Raw genomic sequence first — 21,191 nt, forward strand, 5'->3', positions numbered from 1 at the left:
AAAAAAAAAAAAAAAAAGAAGAAATGTGCCTCACCGTAAGTAAGATCATATATGAATAACCATAGCTAACATCATATTGGATGATGAAAAACAAATATTTTCTTCTAAGATCAGGAACAAGACAAGGATGCCTACTCTCATCACTTCTATTCAACAAGGTACTAGAAATCTCAGCCAGAGTAATTATGCAAACAAAAGAAAAGAAAGAAAAAACAACCAAATCAGAAAGGAAGCAGTAAAATATCTGCTGTGTTCCTATACACTTAAAACAAACTATTCAAAAGGAAATTGGGAAAACAATCTTGTTTATGATAGTATCAAAAAGCATAAAATCTTAGGAATAAACTTAATCAAGGAGGTGAAAGACTTGTATACTGAAAACTACAAAAAAAAGGATGAAAGAAATTAAAGACACAAATAAATGGAAGGACAGTCTGTGCTCATGGATTGAAAGACTTAATACTGTTAAAATGTCCATATTAACCCAGGCAGTCTACAGATTCAGTGCAATCTCTATCAAAATCCCAATGGCATTTTTTTACAGAAATAGAAAAAAAAAATCTTAAAATTCATATAGGACCACAAAGGGATCTGAACTGCCAAAGCAATTTTGAAAAAGAACAGAGCTAGAAGTATCACATGTCCTGATTTCAAAACATATTACAAAGCTACAGTAATTAAAACAGTATGGTACTGGCATAAAAAAGACAAAGCTGCCAAGACTACACATAGTAAAAGAATATGCTCTTCAACAAAAGGTGTTGGGAAAACTGGATATCCACATGGAAAAGAATGAAAATTGGAACCTTATTTTGTAACATACACAAAAATCAACTCAAAATGGATTAAAGATTTAAATATAAGACCTAAAACTATAAAATTCCTAGAAGAAAATGTGTAGGAGAAGCCTCATGGCATTGGTTTAGTTAGGTAATGATTTTTTTGGATATGATACCAAAAGTGCAAGCAACAAAAGCAGAAACAGACAAGGAGAACTATATCAAACTAAAAAGCTGCACAGCAAAGGAAACAGTCAACAAAGTGAAAAAGCAACCTACAGAATGGGAGAAAATATTTGCAAACCATACATATGATAAGGAGTTATTATCCAAAATACATAAGGAACTCCTGTAACTCATATATTTATGCTTATTGCTATAAGTTTATATAAAAATGCTATAAGTTTTCTTGTTAGTACTGCTTTTCTGCATCCCATAATATATATATTTCATATATATATTTATATGTTTATATATTATAACTGTAACTCAATAGCAAAATAATAATATGATTTAAAATAGGTAAAGGACTTAAATATTTCTCCAAAAAGGACGTACAAATGGCCAACAGGTATGTGAAAACATGATCAACATCACCAATCATCAGGGAAATGCAAATCAAAACCACAATGAGATATCACTTTACACCTGTTAGGATGGCCATTATCAAAAAAACAGAACAAAACAAAACAAAACAAAATATAACAAGTGTTGGAGAAGATGTGTAGAAATTGGAACCCTTGCACAATGTTGATAGGAATACAAAATGGTGCATGGAAAACAATATGAAGGTTCCTTGAAAAATGTGAAAGTAGAACTACCACCTAGTAAAGAAAAGCCCAAGACCCAACTGCTTCACTGCTGAATTCTACCAAACATTTAAGGAAGAACTAATACCAATCCTACTCAAACTATTTCAAAAAGCAGGGAAGGAGGGAATACTTCCAAACTCATTCTACAAGTCCAGTATTACCCTGATACCAAAATCAGACAAAAACACATAAACAAACAAACAAACAAACCAAAACTACAGCACAATATCTCTGATGAAGATTGATGCAAAAATCCTCAAAAAAATACTAGCAAAACAAATTCAATAATACATTAGAAAGATTATTCATTATGACCAAGTGGGAGTTATCCCTGGGATGCAAGGATGGTTCAACATATGCAAATCAATCAATATGATACATCATATCAACAGAATAAAGGATAAACACCATATGATCATTTCAACTGATGCTAAAAAAAAAGCATTTGATAAAAGTAGAACCCTTAGTAAAAGCAGAATCCCTGTATGATCCAGGGATTTCACTTGTAGATATATTTCAATTCATAAGAATTGAAATCAGAATCTCAAAGAGACATCTGCACTCCCATGTTAACTGCAGCATTGTTTGCAATAGCCAATATAGGGAAACAACCTAAACTCCATCAACAGATGAATGGATAAAGAAAATGTGATATATACATATAATGGAATATTATTCAGTCTTAGAAGGAAATCCTGCCATATGCTACAACATGAATCAACTTGATGGGCATTATGCTAACTGAAATAGGCTAGTCATAGAAGGACAAATACCACATGACTCCACTTATATAAAGTATCTAAAAAGATCAGTCATAGAAACAGAGATTATAATGTTGGTTGTCAAGGGTAAGGAAAGGGGGAAATAGGGGAGCTGCTATTCAACAGGTATAAAGTTTCAGCTATGCAAGATGATTAAGTTCTAGAGATCCACTGTACAATATCATTAACTATATTGTTAATAATAAAGTCAGCAATATCGTACCACACACTTTAAAATTTACTAAACGTTCTTACCATAATAAAAAAAATCAAAATTTTAAAAGACAGATTTTCAATTTTTTCATAAAGTTAAACTGAACTATGAACTTAGGAGCTGAGAGGATAAGCTGGGAGGGATTGAAATGAAAACTCCCATAATTAATTAACTCACATATTATAAAGAACAAAGAAACAAACAAGACAAAGGGCAGCAAATATAAAATAAAATTTTGTTTAACTTCATAAATAAGTAAGGAACATTATGTTTTATTTATTGGCATGGATGATGACTAGGGGTGTGTTCAATTGTAATAATTCATTAAGCTTATGATTTATAACCTTTTCTATAAGTTATACGTCAATAAAAAAGGTAAAAAAAAAAACAAGTACATACTCTTTGTTCTGGCATTTGTAGACATGATTGAGAGAAGAGTAAGTATGAAGAATAGATAGAATGTTTTTCATGTTTAGGGATTCAGGATCTTCTACTATTCTCTTCATAAACAGGTCCATTAAACCAACAGGTCGAAAGCCAAGGTTTTCAAATAAAATGAGGATAAAAGAACCTTAAAAGAGAAAATTGAGGGAAAACTCTTTAATAATTACAGTATGCTAATAGTAATTTTTTAGATCTCAAAAAATCTAAGCAGCAATTCAACTGTCCTGATCAACAGAATATATCCTGAAACAGAATATTTCCCTGAAAAGGAACAATTATCTTTCCCTCACAAAATCTGTTCTATTAATTCTTGAATTGGGTATTAAGTTAATAAGCAATCTTTTTATAAGCTGAGAAGCTGGGCATACAATGATTTCTGTATTTCCATCTGATTTAAAATAAATCTTTTCCTATATGTTTTCATACAACAGATCTGAAAATTACTTTTAAATATGCCTTTTCTGAAGGTTTTCAAAATGACCAACTCAATCTTGAACTCCTCGCATTCCCAAACTTAAATACTTCCTAGATTCTAACATGTAAGACATAACCCCAAAATTTCTATATTTAACATTAATATCTGTAAGTGAAAATGGAACTGAAACGTTATGATTAAAATAAACTTTCAAGTTCACCTCCAATTTCCTTCTCAATCTTTCTTACTTAGGATTACTTCTCTTTCCATAACCAATTTCCACAGTAAACTCAATATTTACCTTACTCTCCAAAATAAACTGAACCTAGAGATCTAATAGTTATCACCTATTTCATTGAAAAAGAAGTTTTTACCAACTGCTTCATTAAATGTTTATATTCTTAACAGAGCTCCTGATTTTAAAGGCTTTTACTCTGGATAAAACAATGGATGTGATCATTAAGTAGTGACATTTTATTCTTCAAAAACCATAAGCTTGTCACATCACCCATCTTTATTATTCAAAATCTAACAAGAACAACGTTTAAACATGGAAATGATGCTAAATATCTAACAAAAGTACCATACAACCCTTTTTTCTTTTTTCTTTTTTTTCTGAGACGGAGTTTTGATCTTTATTGCCCAGGCTGGAGTGCAGTGGTGCGATCTCAGCTCACTGCAACCTCCCCAGGTTGAAGTGGTCCTCCTGCCTCAGCCCCCCAGTAGCTCGGATGACAGGTACACGCCACCATGCCCGGCTAATTTTTGTATTTTTAGTAGAGATGGGGTTTCGCCATGTTGGCCAGGCTGGTTTCGAACTTCTGACCTCAAGTGATCCACCCACCTCGACCTCCCAAAGTGTTGGGATTACAGGCGTGAGCCACCGCGCCTGGCCTATACAACCCTTTAAAACCAAATAGAAGAGCAAATTTTTGTTTCAAATAGAAAGATGACCAAAAGATAGAATAGTATACAGATGGTCCTTGGCTTATGGTGGGGTATATCCCAACAAACTCACCATAAACTGAAAATATTTTAAGTCAAAATGCATTTAATACATCCAACTTACTGAACATCATAGCTTAGCCTAGCCTACTTTAAACATGCTTAGAACACTTACATTCACCTATAGTTGGGCAAAATGAGTTAACAAAAAGCCTATATTATAATAAAAGTGTTGAGTATCTCATGTAATTTATTGAATACAACATGCCTTGTTTATCCTCATGATTGTGCAGCTGATTGGGAGCTGCGACTTGCTGCCACTGCCCAGCATGAAAAGAGAGTATAATACAACATATCACTAACCCAGGAAAACATCAAAATTCAAAATTCAAAGTATGGTTTCTACTGAATGTGTACTGCTTTTGCAACATCAAAAAGTCAAAAAATATTAAGTCAAGCCATCCTAAGTTGGGGACTATTCATATTAGCAAGTAGCCCCCAGACAGGAATAAGGATTAAAGTTTTCAAAAGTTGGAATATTTTGGTATCTTAACTACTGTAAAGGTGAAAGAGAAATACTTAAAATGCTAAATGAATTAGTATGTGTTTTAAAAGTTTGTGAGGCTGATTCTAAATTGTTAATGTACTCACTTTTTTCAACTTCCAGATGTCGAAAGTTGCAGCCACATACTCTGCGAGTCCATTGAAGAGATCTAAATTATGGTACTGGAGGTCTTTGCAGGACTGCAATATGTTGATTATTATTTTTGAAGGACACCCATGGATATTATCTTGAAGAATGAGTTAAATAAACAAACAAAAATTACCAGATTGTTTTGAATACAACATGCTTTATTCTTTTTTCCATATAAAAGCAAAGTTTTAAAACAAAATAGTCTAAAACAGCAGCTCGGGTGTTACAAATGATGAAAGAAAAATTCCCCTTACCTAGGACCACCTTACTGCATTCATTCAGGAGTGTAAGAGATCGGTGATTCATGGCAGCTAGTACCTCAAACATGCGCTGGCTATTCAAAACAGAAAATCTGTCTAATTCCCTCAAGGCTTTCATCTAAAGAAAAACAAACTTTAATTTACTATCTGTGGCAAAATAAACTAAACTTTTATTTTTATTGAGACAGGGTCTTGTGCTGTCACCCAGGTTGGAGCCTCAACCTCCCAGGCTCAAGTGATCCTCCTGCCTCAGCCTCCCATGTAGCTGGGACTACAGGCATGCACCACCATGCCTGGCTAATTCTTTGATTTTTTTTTTTTTTTTTTTGCAGAGACAGGGTCTTGCTCAGTTACCCAGGCTGGTCTCAAACTCCTGGGATCAAGAGATCTCCCTGCCCTTGACATCCCAAAGTGCTGGGATTACAGGTGTGAGCCACCATGTCTGGCCTAAACTTTTATTTTTAAATAAAAAGGATGAAGTTTGGGTAATATGACCCAGACAAATAGATAAATAAATATACATGTATATATACAGATAAATAAATATAAGGGTACTTCTATTCATTCACTTTAGCGAAGCTAAACCTAAAAGCCCAGCAATGCCCCCCTAGAAAACTGACTTCAGGCAGTGATAAAAGGTTGTAAGAAATAATTTTTTCAAATCTCATCCACTAGAGAAAATTCACGTGTTTACCTCCAGTTTCCTCTTAAGAGCAATCGGTGCATCTTTACCAATGCACTTCATCACAACTTGTAATGTGAAGACATCTTCTATTTTCCAAACTTGCTGATCAACTAGTATTCTGTTAGCAAACACAATAAATATTAAAATCATAGAATCTTCAAATCAGAAGAAAAATCTTAAAATTTCATTTGGTCCAGCCCCTTCTTACAGGCAAGGATTATGAAGCCCAGAGAAATGATCTACCTGCCCGAGAGAGTGTAAGTAGTTAAAGATCGAGAACCAATCTATTAATAGTGCTATTTTCTCTCACATTATTGTGCTCTCTTTACTAATGAACAAATTATGTCAGGAGATTATAGTAACATATCCTAAGCATAGTCAATGTAAAAGGGAATTAAGTGTTACTCTCACTAATCTATGACATTAGATCATTTGAATCAATTTTATAAATTCCTTTTCAAGCTAGGCCAGTGTCAACCCTCACATAGTCCCCGAATAACTATCTGAATTAAATATACATATCAATTCTCTCCTACCCCACATCAGTACTATGTTTTAAAATAAATTAATTTAGATTTCAATGTTACTCACATCTTTGTTATTATGGACCCTAAAAGAAGTATTTCCAGCCTTATGTCATCCAGAGTCAGGATTTTAAGTTTAATAAGGCATGAAAGACTGTAACTACCAACAAAGCCTTCCCAACTTTTCCCCTCAAGAAAGCAGTTTAGTTTTCATCTCAATTTTTTATTCCAGATATAAGAAGAACAAAGAAAACCACATGAAGAAAGCATAAGAGAGTTCTCACCTGAATCCCATTTGTAGAACATGAACATTCTTGCATGGCTCCATTGCCTCCAAAACACTCGACAAAACTGAAAGGCATCTCTCATCACACTCATTGATACGTTCCTATTGAAATATAATTTCAAAAACACTACAGGTGATGAGCCCATAGTAAACTATCTCACCCAAGCAAAACCCCTGATCTGATGTACTGAATAAAAGGATTGAGTATCAAACCAACAATTCCTACAGTTAGTCCACAATAAACAGCATCTTTGGGAAATAAAGTCATACTTACTGAATTTTCCAGCTAACTGATACACATCCTTTTATGACATCAACACTTTTTTACCTTCACCATTATCACTGAAAACACATTTGGTATTTATTATATTCCACTGCTTCTGAAACAACTTTTATTAAACATTATTGTTACCTCTTCTTGGAACTCAAGGTCATCACAAAGGCAAAAACAGTTAAAGTGCAGGAATATAAGAACTACTGATGTACTGAAGGTAACTAGCCCGTCTCTAAAGATCCTTAAATGGTTGTGCCCTTAAAATTTCCCTAGATCCTTTCCTGGGTATCAAGCTGAAACTTTAGTTGTGAATCTTCTAATTCACATCTCCTGCCACATTCTACCACCGCTATCTGGGTCTCAAGGGAAGCTTATACCCCACGGATTGTTCTTTCAGGTCCCTTTACTTAGGGTACTAAGTTTGATTCCAGAAATAATAGTGGGCATAATTTGGAAAGTGAATAGTAACAACACAGCTTAACTAGTAGTACTGTACAGTTTAATCACAACTAGTCTATATACCTCACAAAAGATCACATCTGAGGAAACTTAGCCTGAAGAGAGAGATGCTCTTTTACTAACATTACATAAACAACAAATCACAAAGTCTTAAGTCAGAACCAGGTAACAATAAGAAATGGTTATCGTTAGAAGAAAAAAAAAGGTTTATTTCCTATAAAAGGGTTTCCTTAACAATTTTATAGCATTCCATCAATATCTACTATGAAAGAAAAGACCACTTGTCTATGTGTTTGAAGGACAAATTCACTGATGGCACACTGTCCTTTCACCTCTAAAATGTCTTTACATTATTCCAACAGGTCAGTGAGACACCATCATCCATACAGATGTTTTGACTACAAAAACCTACTAACTCATACCTCACAACAAAGATGTCATCCCGATGCAAATATCTGTCCAAAATCTAGTAAGAGTATCACTGACCAGGTAAGGTGATTTATTATAGTCACTTTTAAATAACTACATAGGAACTAATACACAGCCTACAAATAAACAGGGATATTCTGTGGTCTAAACAAATACACACACACACATACTAAATAAAAATTAGTTAGTCCTTAAGGACATATGGAAATCACAGTAATGTAAAAAGTTAAAAACTTTCCCATAGCTATGAAACCAATTCTTGAATTCTATAGCAAGATAGGATATATGCCAGATTATCCCCAAGAAATTCCTGTCTTTTAAAAAATTATTATTATTATTTTCAGACAGGGTCTGGTTCTGTCACCCAATCATGGCTCATGGCAACTTCAACCTCCCAGGCTCAAGCGATACTCCCACCTCAGCCTCCCAAGTAGCTGGGACCACAGGCGAGTACATCACACCCAGCTAATTTTTGTATTTTTTGTAGAGATGGAGTCTCCCTATGTTGCCCAGGTTGGTCTCAAACTCCTGGGCTCAAGAGATCCTCCTGCCTTGGACTCCCAAAGTGCTGGGATTACAGGCATGAGCCACCACACCTGGCTAAAAAACTACTTCATTAACATTGAGTTTATAAGTCAGCAGTGTACTCTTAAAACATAAATGATTAACAAGCTAATCCTTCCTTCCTTACATTTGGCACCATTTCAGTGACATTAAACAGGACACTGGCATTCCTACTTTAGACTAAAAATGGCTCCCTTCCTCCAATTTCAACCTTCTTCCAATCCATTTTCCACTCATTCAGTCATCTAAAACACAAATTTGAGCACGTCAACCCATTGCTTAAAATTCTTCAACAGACTCCCATTGCCTACAGGATGAATGCATACTCCTTAGCTAGCCTAAGAGGTTCTTAATGATTTGGTTCCTATTTTTCTAGCCTCTTGTTCTGCCCCAAGCCTCTTGCCCCTCACTCCTCACCTTTGATCACCATATACAAAACTTGTTCCCACCCCCACAAACATACAACTCCATCATTCTGTGCTTCAGCTACACCAAACTACTTTCAGCTCTTCAAATTCGCCAAACTTTTCCTCTGGGAATGGTAGGGCATGCAATCCTCTCTACTTGAAACACCATCCTCTTCACTATCATTCTGCTTATCAGTCTGGGCATCATCTACTGGGCCTGAATCCCAATTCTACCATGGACTAAATTCTCTTCCTTCCCCTTCCCATCTCTCCTTCTTCAACTACCCAGGCTTTCTTTGTATATCTTGCATCTCTCCTCATTTTAGTTTCTTCACCACTACTCAACCCTGGGGATGGTAGATGGGGAAGGCTTTCATAAATTTCCATAGCAAAAGGAAGAAAATAACTAGCTAACTTAAGGCCTCTAAATCATATATTATATGTCAGAAATAAATATAAAGGAAACTACCATTTGATAGTCTCTTTTAAGGAGGCTACATATCTATTTCCCTTCATTCTTTCAAAATATTCTAAACCAAGTAAATGCATGAAATCTCCATTTTACCTGGGTCACCCTCAGCAAAGTCTGTACCAAAAGAGTGTTCTGAGGGATTCCAAGCTTCACTATGGCGTAAAGACTGAACAGTAGGTACTTATACTGCATGATCTTGGCTTCTCTCATCATATGTTCACAGAGCTGATTAAATGCAGGGTGGCTAAACATCAGTCGTCTTTCAAAGCGCTTCTGGTCATCAGACAGTCTTTTGGCAATTGTCCACATTGCTGTGAAATAGTTGCTACTAGGAAATGTAGGCGCTTTTGTAAATGTATCTAACACATCACTCAGCGAATTACATTCCTCAGACAGTTTTCTACTGCTGATACGGTTTGGTTTTGTTTCCTTGGTAAGAACATCTTCACTGGAGACTTCATGATGAAAGTTTACTTTTTTCAATCCATCATTAGATTTATCAACAGAGACAAGAGAATGCTTTGAGTCAAAAAACAGTCTTTTAGCATAAAGTGGTCTGTCAATTCTAAGGGCGGTTACAGTGCTTATGCCCTTTGTTTGAAAGCCAACATCTGATTTTAAAATGAATGCATCCTGAAAGAGATATCTAAAGATATCAGTTGATCGCATTCTGTTATGAAAGTTATTTAAAATGTTCCAGTTTGAATGAACTATTTTTGGTTTGCAAAGTCCCAAAGGATATAGCCTCATAGTTCTGCTTGTTGGAACTAATGTACTGAATTGTCTAAGGTTCCATAAAAAGGAGCCTGCTTTGTTATTCATTTTGCTCTCCACTGAAACACTTCCAAATGGCTTTAAAGTTGTCAATATGAAACCAACGTCACTTCTACTAGTGAAAAGAACACGTTTTCCTGTAGGGGAAGAAGTAATTAAAAGAATACAAATTAAAACAAAACTTTTACTTAAAGATATGAAATGCATTTAACAGAAGAGAAAATGGGGAACCTATGGAGCCATTAAAGATTTACATAAAACGGTAAAAGTATTTTTATCAAAATGGGCTCCCTCCAATCTACCACAATGTGTCCAGTTTCAAAGATGCCAGCTCACTTTGGAAGTAGTCATTGTATTAATGAGATTTTTCTGGTGCAAAAGCGTTCCATAAAGCTTTCTCTGTAGGAGAGATTTTTGTGGCATTGTTATGGAAATGTCCTCAGTGAAAATTACGGGATCAACATTGATAGATCATTTTCTTTTTTCTTTTCTTGTTTTTTTTTTTTTTTTGAGACAGAGTCTTGCTCTGTCGCCCAGGCTGGAGTGCAGTGGCGCAATCTTGGCTCACTGCAACCTGCACCTCCCACGTTCAAGCAATTCTCCTGTCTCAGCCTCCCAGGTAAGCTGGGATTACAGGCGTGTGCCACCACGCCCGGCTAATTTTTGTATTTTTTGTAGAGACGGAATTTCACCACGTTGGCCAGGCTGGTCCTGAACCCCTGACCTCAGGTGATCCACCCGCCTCGGCCTCCCAAAGTGCTGGGATTACAGGCGTGAGTCACCACGACCGGCCGATAGATCATTTTCAACATGACGATTTAACAACGGCCGAACCCAGATCATCAACGATAGGGACTTGGGCAGGTAGAACGGCTCAGTAGAAGAAGCAGAAAACGAAAGCGATGTCTGCATGTGACCTGCGCTTAGGACCAAGACCTTGTACAACCAGCCAGCCTCACCAGACCCCAGAACCAACTTCAAGAGCCTTTCCTTCCGCAGCTGGGCCGCCCAGCATTAACCCACCCCCTTTAAACTTAATTTCGGGACAACTCCTGAGATCTTTCTCCGCGAATTAAAAAGTCTAGGATGTGATACAGGCAGCCGCTCAGCCCATGCTCGTCCTCCACTCACCTTAGAGTACAACCCCGTGGCTACGTACAGGAGCGGCCATGATTGCGTCCCCGAGAAGCTGCGCTTCTCACGAGATCTTACGGATTCCCTCAAAGGTCAAAAAGCATACGTTCGCGGCTGTAGTTGAAGGACACACTTAGAAGAAAGCTTACGGAAGAGAATGACTAGGGGGATCGGGGATACCACAGAGCTTATAAGGGCGATGTTTGATGGTGTATCGCAACGTAACCCATTCAAGTCCTAACTTTATAAACACCTAACGTCTGCTGGGCTCCAGACTTCGTAGTGCGCCTGCGCCGTGCCCTTGGCTGCGTGGTTGCCAGGAAACCGCGAAGCCGCGGTCCCTGCCTCTGAGTCTCTCTCGACCATGGCCAAATTCGTCATTGCGGGTGAGTAATCCCCGCGTCCGCCCGCAGATTGCTCAAAACGCCAACAACAGCTCACCTCCCATGGCCGCTTGGCTTGGCAGCCTCTATACGTACCGCTCCATGCGTTGCTATGGATTTATTCAAAGTTATTTACTGGACCGTCACGGGGCGCCAAGCACTGTGGGACACTGGGGATGCAATGCAGGGAAACATATCCTTGCCTTCGAGGAGCTTTCAATCTCATGGGGCACAGAACATGTACTTTTGATACGGTGTGATTAATGCAATGAAGGAGACCTGCACAGGCCTCTGGGAGAGTAGACTCCTAATCTGGGTTTGGGGGATGAGGGAGAGGTGGACACAAGGAACTGGCTGGGGAACGTAGGAGCTGAGTTGTGAAGGTGTGAGCTGAGGAGGCTATTCCAGATGAAAGCAGAGAGGCTGGAAGCCTCCTGGCCTAACAGAAGATCTGGATATATGGGGCGTGACAGGACAGGACAGGAGCGGGAGCCAGGTCCTTGCATTTCGTGTACATCAAGCAAAGGTGTTTGAACTATATCCTGAAAGCAATGAGGAATTATAGAAAAATTTTAAGCAGGAGAGTAGCCTTAATGAGTTTGCATTTTAGGAAGCCTGTCTTGGCAGCAATGGAGAGAATGATTGAAAGTGCTGGTTGACAGCACGGACTCAGCTGAGAAGGCTCTTATTACAGCAATCCATGGTACCTGCCTCCTCTCCTCATAAAGTTTCTTAAAAGAGTAGAGTGCTCTTCCATCTCCAGTTATGCCTTCCAGTCAATCTTGGAAGAAGGCTTCTACTTCTGCTTCCTGACAGAAACTGCTGTCACTAAAGTCACCACTGAGTTTTATAGAAGCTGTTTAGTCTTTGACTTATTTGATCTCTTTGATACATTGAACACAATTGACATCTACTATCCACAGAAGATTTTTTTTTTTTTTTTTTGACACAGGGTCTCACTTTGTCACCCAGGCTGAACTGCAATGACACAATCATGGCTCACTGCAGCTTTGACCTCCTGGGCTCAAGTGATCCTCCCACCTCAGCCTCCCAAGTAGCTGGGACTACAGGCATGCACCAGCATACCCAGCTAATTTTTGTATTTTTGTAGACATTTTGTCATGTTGCCCACGCTGGTCTTCAACTCCTACACTCAAGTGATTTGCCCACCTTGACCTCCCAAAGTGCCAAGATTACAGGCACGCACCACTGCACCTGGCCCAGAAGAATGTTTTTGAACACTGACTAACCGTATGGTGGGAAGTCAGTGGAAAACACACTTACAGAGAATGTTGCATGTATGACATTGGTAGGGCAGGGTTCTATAGGAACGATAGCAGGGGGCCTTACTTAATCGGGTAAGGGCTTCCCAGAGGGAGAGATTTTAAGCAGATACCTGAAAGATGATAATGAATTACGTAACAGAGAAGAGGTAGAAAGGAGGGGAGCAATTTAGGCATGGGTAACTGGGAGTGGGGTTACAGCAAGGAGAACTAGTTTGGTGATAATTGAGAATATGAAATAAGCATAAAATTGAAGTAAGTTTATTAGGGCTGAAGCAAATAGTATAAGGAAGAGAATGTCATAAGGTGAGGCTACAGTTAGATAATGTAGATTCTTTTGAGTCACATTCAGTAGTTTAGAGTACATGAAATGTTTTTGGAAGGTGAGGAGGGCCTAATCAAATTTGAATTTTATCTGAATGTTATGACTGCAGTGTGGGGGAAAAAGACTGGATGCCAAGAGACCAGTTAGGAGAATAGTGCTATAGTCCAGGAGGGAGTTGATGGTGACCTCGTCTAGAGTGGCAAACAATGGAGATGGAGAGAAGTGAATGGATTGGAGAGATATTAGGGAGGCAGCATCTATAGAACTGGATGTCTGATTGAATGGAGGAGAGCAGATAAGGGAGAAAAATGAGTTAAACATTGTTCCCAAGCAGATGTTTGAATAATTGCAGAGATTAGGAGTCACTGAAAAAAACAAAAAAGTGGAAGAGTAGGCTTAATACTCTAGATACTCTTACTACTCTTAGATAATTAGGGAAATGAACATAAAAAATATAAGCGACTAAGTAAACTTAGTACGGGAATGGTGAAAAAATATATCATAGACCGTCTGAGTGTGTATGAGACATTTTGAAGGAGATGGGAAAATACAGGAGGGTGTAGGCATCTAGATAAGGAGATAGATCTGAGCTGGAAATATAGATTGTTACTTGAAGCCAAGGGAATGAAGCAGATTGGCCAAAAAGAATATATAAGATATAAAGACAAGATGCTTCTCAGAATGATACCTTTTAATGGGTTGATAAAGGAATGGAAAACTACAAAGGATAGAAAGGAGTAACCAGAGAAGTAGGAGAACCTGAAGAATGCCCCCACTATAGCAGGTGTTTCAAAAGGTTGGAAGGGGGCAGTAGTGGCAGATGCTGCCAAGGGTCAACAAGAAAAGGACTGGAAAGTATCTGTTGGATTTAGTGGCATGGAAGTCCTCGGTGACCTTCAAGAGAATTGTGGGGTCTGCTACATTGCAGTGGATGAGAAATAAATGGAAGTGAAGAACTGAGGATGGCAAGTATAGAGAACTCTTTCAAGATAGTTTGATCAAAAAGGACATATGAAAGGCAATAGCTAGAGGGGGAGATGAGTTTTTTGTCTCTTAGGACAGGAGGAACGTAATGAGTATATTTAAATATGACAGAAAGGGACTATTGGAAACAGATACAAGACTTTAGAAAGAGAGGATAATTAAACAACGTTCCTGAGAAGGCAGATGAGGGTGGGATTCAGAGCATAAGTGGTGGAATTAGATTAGACAGGAGGTAGAACTCCTCTTCCATTGAAGTAAAGAAAGGAGGAAAGGATGAGTCCAAAAGCAGACAGGCATGTAGATGTGATGGAGGAGGTTGGAGGTTTTCCAAACTAATGCTGTTTTGTTTTGTTTGGATTGGTTTTTGTAAAGTAGAAAGCAAAGTTGTTTGTTGTGTTCTGATAATATAGAAGAATGTTGGGGAGAAGGAAAAGATTTGCAGGAAGAGGAAAAAGTTTGGAATACTAATTGTGGAGAACAGAAGAGAATGCTGATAAGGGAAACAAAGGGATCTCCACGCAGGGTTGAGGGCCAATTAAAGCTGGTGACGATGAATTTTAAAGGTGCCCTGTGCTTGGTTCTACCATGTTTCTGTAGTGGTGCCTAGCAGGTAGGCCCCAGCTACAGAAAAGGCAAGTAATTGAGTTCATCCAAGATGAGGGGCTTTCATCAGGCTCATTTCCCAAAAGGATAGTGGGGAGAGATAATTTAAGACATTGACCAGAAAGTGGTTTGAAGAAATGAACCACAGATTTGAACTAGACAGGCGGCTGATAGACAGGGGTCGCTTCAGACAGGTTGATAACTTAGGAGTTTCCATGAGGCCAAGGAACTGGTGACTAGGAATTACTGAGGAAGAATGCTACAGAGAGGGCTCTGCATTTTGCCCCATCCCTCCTGCTCTATCAGATGCCCAATTCCATCTGGTGTAGTGGCTTTAACTTCCTGGCTACAAACTGTGTGTCTGAAACCCTTACATGGCACCTGCATACATATATATATATAGTGCTACTTGCTGATCATATCCACTTAGACATACTACAAATACCTCCAACTGCACTTGACTAAAGTTAAATTTCTCATTCATGATTTCTCTCTAGTTAAGGTCAGCCATCATCTGCCCAAGCCAGAAAATAGAAGTTATCCCAGATTCATCTTTCCCATCCCCACAACTTCCTGACACGCATCAAATCCAAAAGTGATTTTACCATCACTCCTTACTTCAAACTTTACCTTTTGGTGGCCATTAGTGAGTAGTTTATTATCAGCGCTAATTCACGCTGAATTAGTAGTAGTTAGCAGCCTCCTAGAGGAAGTGAGGTCCAGCATATTACTAGAAGAGAATAAATATTCAGTAGGGTTTTTTTTTCTTTCCACATTTTATTACTTAAGATTCTGACCTCCTATGAAGTTTATTTTGTTTGTATTAATCTAATAAACATCAGAAGTTTATGTCATAGCAGTTTTAGTTTATACTACAACTTTATGTTACTAAATTATATCATAACTATGACTAATTCTGTAATTACATAGCAAATACTTAGAACTACATAATAATTTCTGCATGATGAAAGAAAACATTGCTAATCTGAACTCTTTTAGGTAGAGCAGATTGTCCATATTATGCTAAAACAGAACTTCTGGCAGACTATTTACAAAAGAATCTTCCTGATTTTCGCATACATAAAATCACACAACGTCCTGAGGTTTGGGAGGTAAGAAGCCTTTATAGTTTGATGAACTCACTCATGCACAAAATGTGTTTTAATTTGATTAAATATTAGCTGGTGTATTAGATTGGCTTCTAGTAATGACTGTTCATGTACAAGTGATATTTGAATACTAGTAAAACAAGTCCCTACTTACCAGTCTTGAAATAATATTTATGTTTTTCCCTAATACCTAGTAGAACAAATGAGACTCTAATCAATAAGTGGATGAGTTTGGCCGCACCCCCTGAAGAATCTAGGTAGCTTACACTGCACTTGCTAACTTTTCATTCTCCTTGGTATTGATTTCCAGTGACTTCTTTGGGATACCCTTCTTTGGGACTCTGTTTCCCCAGAAACAGACTTTGAGATGTAGATTTTGGTGAAGGGTCTTTTCTGGGAAGTGATCTTGGGAACAGCATCCTGAAATGGAATGAGGGTGGCAGGATTGGGTAAAGGAAGAAGTTGAACTTCGACATAGCTGCAACAGAGGGCTCAGCGGCTCCCACGGCGAACTCTTGATGGCCTTTCAGAGGTATTCCAAACTGAGGCAAGGTAATGGAGCTTTTGTGCTCCCTCCTCAACCAGCCATTGGATATCAGCTGCCCCTGAGAAGGAACTTAACCTTAGGTAAGGCAATTTTCTTTAGCTGAAGTAGAGAGAGAACGGAGTCAGACTTTAAGTTATCAGCCTCTAATACGCCGGGTGCCTGAGAGTGAGTGCCTCATTTGTGAAGGGGGAACCTGGAGTGTACATGACAGCACTGGCTACAGTCCACCTGTTGTGCCTTTTGGATCCACATGCTCCCTATAATCAGTTCACACTGTCTTGGAACAGCTCCTTGGATTCTGGTTGCCATCTTTCCCTGGGGAAACTTTACAAGAGAAAGGTTAGTCAAATGAACTATAGTCTCCACTGCTCATAATTTCAGGGACAAACCGACAGTCATCACCTCTTTTCTCTCCCTCTCTTCTCTACCATCCATTGTAGATTTCCCTCACTCTCTGCTGGTCTGGTCTTCAGCTAGGTTATCTCATCTGCTGGGTTGTTTAGTGCTTCTGTCACAATAAATGTTCTCTGGTTGTCACTGCCCACTGGCCTCTATTATTTCAGGATTTTATCATCTCAATTGCCAGGGAGTTCAGGTGTGTAGCAGCATGTCCTTTAACAGCCTTGGCCACAATCATATGAAAAAATGCTCAACATTACAGGTTATTAGAGAAATGCAAATCAAAACCACAATGAGATTCCATCTCATACCAGTCAGAATGACTGTTACTTAAAAGTCAAAAAATAACAGATGCTGGCGAAGTTGTGGAGAAAAAGGAACACTTATACACTATTGGTGGAAGCATAGAAAGAAATAACAACCCAGAAATCCCATCACTGTGTATATACCCCCCAGAATATAAATCATTCTTTTATAAAGACACATGCAGACATATGTTCATTGCAACAGTATTCACGATAGCAAAGACATGGAATCAACCTAAATGCCTATCAATGATAGACTGGAGAAAGAAAACGTGGTACATATACATCATGAAATACTACACAGCCATAAAAAGGAATGAGATCATGTCCTTTGTGGGGACACGGATGGAGCTGGAGATCATTATCCTTAGCAAAGTAATACAGGAACAGAAAACCAAATACCGCATAGTCTCACTTATAAGTGGGGGCTAAATGAGGAGAACACATGGACACAGGGAGAGAAAAAACACACACTAAGGCCAATCGGAAGGTGGAGAGTGGGAGAAGGGAGAGGATCAGGAAAAATAACTAGTGGACACTAGGCTGAATACCTGGGTGATGAAATAATTTGTACAACAAACCCCATGACACAAATTTACCTGTGTAACAAACCTGCACTTGTACCCTTGAACTTAAAATAGAAGTTTAAAAAAAAAAACAGCCTTGGCTTAGAACGGACAGCCACACTGGGCTTCTCAGTGACACTGGGACCCCTCTCACCAGTGCATTCCTTATCACTTAGGTGCGTGTCGTATCCTGCAGTCCCTTCCAGAGAACATGGTTGAATGGTGGGCTTTCTAGCCTTCTGTAGTACCATGTTCACTAGTCTTGTTTTTTTTTTTCTTTTTAATTAATTTATTTTTTTTGAAACGGAGTTTCGCTCTTGTCACCCAGGCTAGAGTGCAGCGGTGCAATCTCAGCTCTCTGCAACTTCCGCCTCCTAGGTTCAAGCAATTCTCCTGCCTCAGCCTCCTGAGTAGCTGGGATTACAGGCGCCCACTACCATGCCCGGCTAATTTTTATATTTTTAGTAGAGATGGAGTTTCACCATGTTGACCAGGCTTGTCTTGAACTCCTGACCTCAGATGTTCCCTCCGCCTCAGCCTCCCAAAGTGCTGGGATTACTGGCGTGAGCCACTGCACCCGGCATCACTAGTCTTTTGATCCATTCTTCTACTGTCTTCCATGAAGTCTGGCATTTCTATTTTATTTAATTACTTTCTCTAAGTTTCTAAGAGCCAGCCTGGCAACATGTTGTCCCTGTCTTCTGAGGTCCTTGCCAGGGTATACACTCTTGAATTGCAGAAAAGTGATTCATACTAACGAATTCTCCCTTGTCAAACTTCATGTTCCACTCTTGATTCAGCACTGTAAGGGTCCAGTCCTTTACACACACTCGCAGCTCCTGCTGGGACATTAACATGCTCTGCAGGGTGCAGAAGGTTTTTTGGGGTAATGTTTCTTTCCTTCATAGGCCCAGTACTTCATTGGTCTGGCTATGCTGTGGCTAGAGGGGCCATGTTGGAATCCTCATAGCAGCACTGTTTGCTTTAAGTGAGATAAAGGCAGGCATATCTTCAATATCAGCAAGGAAATTAGTTTCCAGGATTTTATTGGTAAGGTGGCCTCATTACCCATGCCTCCAATGACATGGTTTTTAAGACTGCTGCCATGTACTTTGCTGATAAAAATGTTGCTCTTTGACTCTACTCAGATCTTGTCATTGGAAGGCCTAGCCTATACAAACCAGATAATGATAATTTAAACTTTTTCTGATAAATATTATCGGAAATCTCCAAATAACTTTTAGCTTATTAATTTAGTCTGAACTACATAAACCACACTCACAGATTTGAAAAACTGTATCAAATGTTATATGCCCCTAAGACTGGAAATATTGCATGTGTAGAAGAATAAGGGCAAAACTAGTTGAATTTTTTAAAAAATCAGTTGAGTTGGAACATGTAACCTCTCTTTAAGCTAAACATTTGCATTCCAGATCTCCTCAGCAAAAAGAGCAACTTTCAGTACCTTTATTTGGTCAATTAATTTGAAGAATATGCTTTCCTATCTAATTAATCTGCTACTAACATCATCACTATTTTCTATATTTACATTTTAGTCTTTAAAGATATCTAAATTATATTATATATATGTAGTGACATTAAAAACAACCTGGTATTTTAATGTTTGAATTATAAAGTATTAGATTGAATTCCCAGGCAGAGTTAATATATGACTTCACTTGGAATATCATTCAACAGGATTGGCTAAAAGATGTGTGTGAAAAGAATGAGTGGAGTCACAAGAATTCCCCTATCATATGGAGAGAGCTGTTGGATCGTGGAGGAAAGGGTTTGCTTTTGGGAGGATATAATGAGTTCCTGGAGCATGCCCAGGTATATAAGTTAACTTGACTTATCTGTTCTAACAATGATAATTCTCTTACATTATTTTATTTTTAAATTATCTTGCTTTCTGAGACATTCTCTCATGTCTCTTTTTATTGTATTTTGACTTTAAACAAAAACTTTCCATTATAGCCAATTTCAACTGGTTATCTATTCTCTCATGTTGACTTTTTCTCTCCCAATATTTAGCTTTACTATGATGTCACCTCTAGCATGACGACTGAGTTGATGATGGTAATTGCTCAAGAGAACCTGGGGGCACATATAGAAAAAGAGCAGGAGGAAGAAGCCCTGAAAACTTGCATCAACCCCTTGCAGGTCTGGATCACCAGGTAGGACAGTCAAATTCCAGGATTCATGAGATTGACTTCTTATATTTAGAAAGGACAATGAGATGGGATTAATTTCATGATGGAAGAATAGCTGAATGTGTGTGTATACTTATATGTATACACATATACATATGCCTCTGTGTGTGTGTGTGTGTGTTTGTATTCTCCATGTAACTCATAAATGAGTTTTAGGTTTTACAGACACACACACGCATATACTTGGTCTAAAAACAACTCTATAGCATGGCTGCTTTGCAGAAGCTCACCCTTTCTGACTGTTGCTCTCTCCCTCCTTCCCACTTGCTAGAGCTTTGTTTGGCTTTTCTCTATGCACCCACTCCCTCTCTGTAACCCCACTCCCCTCACCTTGCTCCCTTTTGCTTTTCTCCTTCTCATGTGTGCTCCTCTTTGCTCCCAGTCTGGGCACATGCAGTCCTTGTTGTCACACTCTCTCTCTTTCTTTCTCTGCACTGTCACTCTGTCTCTCTTGCTCTCTCTTTCCCACCCCCTCTCCTTTCCTCACACCTCAGTTTGTCTTTTGCACTTTCCTGCTCATACGTACGTGTGTATCCTAATATATACACTCATTTTTAAAATTGTTATTATGAAATATTTTAAATACAGAAAGGAATTGAGAATCATGTAATAAACACCCATGATCCTATCACCCAGATTTAATAACTATCACATCTTCTTTAGATGTTTCAAAGGATTAAATCAGTACAGATACTGTTGAAACCCCCGTTGTACACCTCCCCAAACCCACTGTGAATACCAGAAATGCCCAGATACGTTTCCGAACTTCCCGTGGCGGGCATTACAGTTCACAGCTGTAGACAACTGCAGAATTGTGGCTACAGATACACTTTACATAGCCTGTGTTGATCCCAGCCATCTTTGTAAGGATTTTTCTGTGTAAGAATTTGGAAAAGGGTAGCCCTTTTTCCAAATAAAAAAAAAAGTCATTTATTGTGGTAGATGAGGTTGTCTATGGTAACTGACTTTTATCTTGTTATCTTTTTAGGAGGAAATATAAACACGTATATTACAGTAATTTAATACCAGTTTTTTTCTTTTGATTTCTGTATAGGGGGAATTCTGTTTTCTTTGAAAAAAACTAATGAACGGGTGTATATTATTTGGGGACTGATTTCAGATGGTCAGAGCAAGGGATTAGT

At 38.4% G+C, this 21,191-nt stretch overlaps 2 protein-coding genes across 2 annotated transcripts in view; one reads left to right on the top strand and one right to left on the bottom strand.

The window, feature by feature from the left end:
- FASTKD2 (FAST kinase domains 2) overlaps positions 1 to 10,335 on the bottom strand; it is a 28,541-nt gene extending 18,206 nt beyond the window's left edge. Inside the window, exons 1-6 of the mRNA XM_017893922.1 lie at positions 9,518 to 10,335; positions 6,818 to 6,921; positions 6,019 to 6,127; positions 5,319 to 5,442; positions 5,018 to 5,161; positions 2,966 to 3,137 (exon numbers count right to left, since the gene is read on the bottom strand). Of these exons, the coding sequence (XP_017749411.1) occupies positions 2,966 to 3,137; positions 5,018 to 5,161; positions 5,319 to 5,442; positions 6,019 to 6,127; positions 6,818 to 6,921; positions 9,518 to 10,246 (1,382 nt within the window). The 5' untranslated portion in view covers positions 10,247 to 10,335. The remainder of the gene's footprint in view (positions 1 to 2,965; positions 3,138 to 5,017; positions 5,162 to 5,318; positions 5,443 to 6,018; positions 6,128 to 6,817; positions 6,922 to 9,517) is intronic.
- Positions 10,336 to 11,334: 999 nt separating this feature from the next.
- Positions 11,335 to 21,191, top strand: part of MDH1B (malate dehydrogenase 1B) — a 39,566-nt gene continuing 29,709 nt past the window's right edge. Inside the window, 4 exon segments of the mRNA XM_017893914.1 lie at positions 11,335 to 11,718; positions 15,910 to 16,022; positions 19,535 to 19,669; positions 19,871 to 20,013. Coding sequence (XP_017749403.1) covers positions 11,697 to 11,718; positions 15,910 to 16,022; positions 19,535 to 19,669; positions 19,871 to 20,013 — 413 coding nt within the window. The 5' untranslated portion in view covers positions 11,335 to 11,696.

This window comes from Rhinopithecus bieti, unplaced genomic scaffold, assembly GCF_001698545.2.
Source record: "Rhinopithecus bieti isolate Rb0 unplaced genomic scaffold, ASM169854v2 scaffold_22522, whole genome shotgun sequence".
Lineage (NCBI taxonomy): Eukaryota > Metazoa > Chordata > Mammalia > Primates > Cercopithecidae > Rhinopithecus > Rhinopithecus bieti.